Raw genomic sequence first — 6,333 nt, 5'->3', positions numbered from 1 at the left:
TTAATATTAGAAGACTTGAAGAGCATACCAAGCAAAGTTAAGCAGTTATATATTGTTTTGTGAGGATATCACACAGTAATATATTGTATTATGAGGATATTACACAGTAATATATTGTATTGTGAGGATATTACACAGTAATATGTTGTATTATGAGGACATTACACACTAATATATTGTATTGTTAGGATATCACACAGTAATATATTGTATTATGAGGATATCACACAGTAATATATTGTATTATGAGGATATTACACAGTAATATATTGTATTGTTAGGATATCACACAGTAATATATTGTATTGTGGGGATATCACACAGTAATATATTGTATTGTGAGGATATTACACAGTAATATATTGTATTATGAGGATATTACACAGTAATATATTGTATTGTGAGGATATTACACAGTAATATATTGTATTATGAGGATATTACACAGTAATATATTGTATTATGAGGATATCACAGAGTAATATATTGTATTGTGAGTGTATCACACAGTAATATATTGTATTATGAGGATATCACACAGTAATATATTGTGAGTATATCACACAGTAATATATTGTATTATGAGGATATCACACAGTAATATATTGGATTGTGGGGATATCACACAGTAATATATTGTATTATGAGGATATTACACAGTAATATATTGTATTGTGAGTATATCACACAGTAATATATTGTATTATGAGGATATTACACAGTAATATATTGTATTGTGAGGATATCACACAGTAATATATTGTATTATGAGGATATCACACAGTAATATATTGGATTGTGGGGATATCACACAGTAATATATTGTATTATGAGGATATTACACAGTAATATATTGGATTGTGGGGATATCAAACAGTAATATATTGTATTATGAGGATATTACACAGTAATATATTGTATTGTGAGGATATTACACAGTAATATGTTGTATTATGAGGAAATTACACAGTAATATATTGGATTGTGGGGATATCACACAGTAATATATTGTATTATGAGGATATCACACAGTAATATATTGTATTGTGAGTATATTACTCGACATGTGGTGTTTATTTGTAAAACCTTCTGAAATATATATAAAACAAAGGGGACTGCAATAGTACTGGTATATACTTGATTTTTTTTCAATTACAGATTACTGATTATATACAGGCAGTTGATAATTCCATATCATGTACAATGAAATGAAATTGTATTCTACAAAAGGGTTTTGTCAAGACAGTGAAATTAGTCTATTCCTTTCAGTTTCCAAGTGCTAAGGATCTTGAAGATACAGCAGGACCTCACAGTTTGTACTGATATTATTGCACCAAGAAACAAAGGTATTTAGGGAAATTCAAGAAGGCTTGTCAAAACTGAAAAACTGTTTGGTGTAATTCTATGCTTCAGTTGTTGACTAAAATTATCAACTGAACACGAGTTACCCCAAACAGATAATAAACACCAGAAGGTGAATATTTGAACACTTGAAGAGCATACCAAGCACCAGTATGTTAAATATTAGAAGGCTTGAAGAGCATACCAAGCGCCTGTATGTTAAATATTAGAAGACTTGAAGAGCATACCAAGCACCTGTATGTTAATTATTAGAAGGCTTGAAGAGCATACCAAGCGCCTGTATGTTAAATATTATAAGACTTGAAGAGCATACCAAGCACCTGTATGTTAAACATTAGAAGGCTTGAAGAGCATACCAAGCACCTGTATGTTAAATATTTGAAGACTTGAAGAGCATACCAAGCACCTGTATGTTAAATATTAGAAGACTTGAAGAGCATACCAAGCACCAGAAGGCTTGAAGAGCATACCAAGCACCAGTGAACTAAATGTTTGAAGACTTTAAAAGCATACCAAGCACCAGAAGGATAAATATTTGAAGACTTGAAGAGCATACCAAGCACCAGTGAACTAAATGTTTGAAGACTTTAAAAGCATACCAAGCACCAGAAGGATAAATATTTGAAGACTTGAAGGGCATACCAAGCGCCAGAAGGCTTGAAGAGCATACCACGCACCAGAAGGCTAAATATTTGAAGACTTGAAGGGCATACCAAGCGCCAGAAGGCTTGAAGAGCATACCACGCACCAGAAGGCTAAATATTTGAAGACTTGAAGAGCATACCAAGCACCAGAAGGCTTAGAGAGCATACCAAGCACCAGAAGGCTTGAAGAGCATACCAAGTACCAGTCTAATATTCCAAGAATTGAAGAGCATAGGAAGACGACTAGCAATAATGAGTCAAGTATTTGAAGACTTAAAGCACGTACCAAGCACCAGTTGAAGAAGGAAGATGGAAAGAACTATCACTAAATTCATGCATTTTCTTTTTCAGTATTTGTAATGCAGTTGGGAATACTGCAAAGTTAAAGACTCCATGCCATGGTGAAATTGGAATGACAAGCTAAAAGCTTTTTCTAATTGAATGAATCAAAACTTCAAAACTAACTCCATGAAACAACTCACACCTTCCTGAACATTTCAGAATCTCATGTTGATTCCTATTGTAACAGATGATATTTGATAATGGGTGAACTAAATCCAATGTGTTGTAAGGTTTTGTAATATGGTCATTTGTAATGTCACTAACAAATGATCAATTAACATAACCAACAAACAAGGGAAACTTCAACATTTTTCAGCCACAGAAACATCATCTGCACAATGTCAAGCTACTTAAAACTTTGTTTTATACCTTGACTGCAATAACCAATATTTCACATAAGTTTGTAAATGCAGCGATTTGGTTGGATTTGGTTTATCCTGTACAATTATAGATGTCTATGAAATGGTTCATGATTTAAATGGTCTGTAAAGAGGTTTTCTAAATTTTGTATACAAAATAGCATCAACCATTCCAATTTTCCATCATACGTCTGTGTGTCTTGCAATTCTACTAAAACTACTGACCTCACTATAGAATAAGCAGCTTTAGTGTTAGTTATATACAGTTAACCATTTCTATAATTTCAGGAACCACAGACAGAAAATTGGAATGAACATAGAAGCCATAAATGTCATAGATACACAGAAAAAGTTTAGAAAACCTCTTAACATTTCCTTCAATATTGTTTTTTGGAGTTGATTTCATCCTACAGCTCACACCCTCCTGAATTTTTCAGACTCTCAAGTTGATTCCTATTGCAATTGATGATATTTGATAATGGGTGAACTAAATCCAATGTGTTGTAAGGTTTTGTAATATGGTCATTTGTAATGTCACTAACAAATGATCAATTAACATAACCAACAAACAAGGGAAACTTCAACATTTTTCACTTACAGAAAGTTGAGTTTTACATCCATTTTATACAACATACAACATTAAGCTGATGATCATCTGTAACATCATGCAGTGAGCAATAAAGGGAATTTTTTTCAGATATAGGAATGAAATAGTATTTGTTTCCAAATCAAAATTGACAATTTTAAAGAATACTAAGCAATTCTAGATGTCTATGAAATAGTTGGTATATTCTAGCTACATTGTATTAATGGGATTCTGAAGGTGTATTTCAAACATTCTATGTGTATTAGATCCACTGATTTCGATTTGTACCATTCCAATTTTCAGTCAGGTTCTAGCAATTTCACTAAAACTAAGCATTTTATGATGTCAGTAAGGCAAATATTGCTAATACTGCTGTAGCCAAGCATCAAGCATTTCTATAATGTCAAGCATTTCTATAACGTCAAGCATTTTTATGACGTCAAGCATTTTTATGACGTCAAGCATTTCTATAAAATCAAGAATTTCTATAACGTCAAGCATTTCTATAATGTCAAGCATTTCTATAAGGTCAAGAAAATCTATAACGTCAAGAATTTCTATAACGTCAAGAATTTCTATAACATCAAGCATTTCTATAATGTCAAGCATTTCTATCACATCAAGCTTTTCTATCACGTTAAGAATTTCAATAACGTCAAGAATTTCTATAACATCAAGAATTTCTATATCGTCAAGAATTTCTATATCGTCAAGCATTTCTATAACGTTAAGCATTTCTATAACATCAAGAATTTCTATAATTACAGGAACAGCAGACATCTGACAGAAAATAGGAATGATGCAAATGAAAAAAACATAAATAAAATTATTACAGATGAAGATTTGATAATGGGTGAACTCAATCCAATGTGTTGTAAGGTTTTGTAATATGGTCATTTGTAATGTCACTAACAAATGATCAATTAACATAACCAACAAACAAGGGAAACTTCAACATTTTTCACTTACAGAAAGTTTGGCACCAACATAAGATTATATAAGGCTGATAATGACATGTGCCCTGCTATGCAGTGTGCAATGAAGACAATTTTGCTTCAAGTTTCCATATAGTTCATATTATATTGTAAAAAACCAGTCAGTTACCCTTTATCAACCTAAACTAATCATAAAGTTAAAATCATAGTTTAATCATTTTATTCAGAAAAGCATGTATATTCATTGACAAATATTTAACTTGCCGCTGATAGTTTCATATTTTGCCCATTAAGATCCAAATCAAGACAGAAACACAAGAAACAAAAGTAAAAGAAGATGTGAATCTTTTCAAGTTCATCCTTGCCTCTGTACATTTTTTGAGCACTATCCCATAATATTTGACAGTTCACAAAGTAAAGAAACTGAAAAATCTTCATTTGATTACAGAAAATCCTTAGGTAGTTGAACCATTCTTCAACCAATCATTCATCCACTTCAATACAAAAAGAACATCTCCTCTCACAAATCCATTATTGAACACATTTGAACCAAACTGGCAGTGACTCAAGCTAAAAATCTGAAAGTATCACTGATTATTTTCCACACTTTATCATGAGATGTCAACATAAAATTTTGATAAAAGGATTTCACGTTTTTCTCATCGTTATATTTCACTGTTCCAAAAACTGTTAACATTATTGTTTTATGTCCAGGTGTCAGTGAGTCTGTAAAAAGAATAAATGACATTACAATTACAGAATTTAATAATGTTATGCTGTGTTGAGATCATGGTAAATTGTTATACCATGCTAATAATGGTATTGCATCAAATAATGATGATTACATGATGTAATGGTGTGATGAGATAATGGTATAGTATCTAATGATGATATGGTGTGTTGAGATAATGGTATAGTATCTAATAATGATGATTACATGATGTAATGGTGTGATGAGATAATGGTATAGTATCTAATGATGATATGGTGTGTTGAGATAATGGTATAGTATCTAATAATGATGATTACATGATGTAATGGTGTGATGAGATAATGGTATAGTATCTAATGATGATATGGTGTGTTGAGATAATGGTATAGTATCTAATAATGATGATTACATGATGTAATGGTGTGTTGAGATAATAGTATAGTATCTAATGATGATATGATGTGTTGAATAGTGGTCATTGTTCTACCAACCTAATAATGGTACAGCATCTAAAATGTAATGGTGTGTTGAGATAATGGTATAACATCTAATGATGATATAGCGTTTTGAGATAATGGTACTGCATCTAATGATGTAATGGTGTGTTGAGATAATGGTACAGCATGTAATAATGTAATGGTGTGTTGAGGTAATGATACAGCATCTAATGATGTAATGGTGTGTTGAGATAATGGTACGGCATGTAATGATGTAATGGTGTGGTATGATAATGGTACAGCATGTAATAATGTAATGGTGTGGTGAGATAATGGTACGGCATCTAATAATGTAATTGTGTGGTATGATAATGGTACAGCATGTAATAATGTAATGGTGTGGTATGATAATGGTACAGCATGTAATAATGTAATGGTGTGATGAGATAATGGTGTGGCATGTAATAATGTAATGGTGTGGTATGACAATGGTACAGCATGTAATAATGTAATGGTGTGTTGAGATAATGGTAAAGCATGTAATAATGTAATGGTGTGGTATGACAATGGTACAGCATGTAATGGTGTGTTGAGATAATGGTAAAGCATGTAATAATGTAATGGTGTGTTGAGATAATGGTACGGCATCTAATAATGTAATGGTGTGGTATGATAATGGTACAGCATGTAATAATGTAATGGTGTGTTGATGTAATGGTTCAGCATGTAATAATGTAATGGTGTGGTGAGTTTATGGTACAGCATCTAATAATGTAATGGTGTGGTATGATAATGGTACAGCATGTAATAATGTAATGGTGTAGTATGATAATGGTACAGCATGTAATAATGTAATGGTGTGTTGAGGTAATGGTACAGCATCTAATGATGTAATGGTGTGTTGAGATAATGGTACAGCATGTAATAATGTAAATGGTGTGGTGAGATAATGGCAC

General features: G+C 31.9%; 1 protein-coding gene across 1 annotated transcript; it reads right to left on the bottom strand.

Annotated features, from left to right (window-relative positions):
* Positions 1 to 5,449: 5,449 nt before the first annotated feature.
* On the bottom strand, positions 5,450 to 6,025 carry LOTGIDRAFT_170799 (hypothetical protein; the record flags this gene model as incomplete). Its single annotated transcript, XM_009046646.1, has 1 exon — positions 5,450 to 6,025. One exon carries the CDS (start codon positions 6,023 to 6,025, stop codon positions 5,450 to 5,452), a length of 576 nt encoding a protein of 191 aa, XP_009044894.1.
* Positions 6,026 to 6,333: the final 308 nt, after the last annotated feature.

This window comes from Lottia gigantea (genome assembly GCF_000327385.1).
Source record: "Lottia gigantea unplaced genomic scaffold LOTGIsca_104, whole genome shotgun sequence".
Lineage (NCBI taxonomy): Eukaryota > Metazoa > Mollusca > Gastropoda > Lottiidae > Lottia > Lottia gigantea.
The sequence above is the reverse complement of the archived record's forward strand: the minus strand, read 5'-3'. Positions and strand labels throughout refer to the sequence as shown.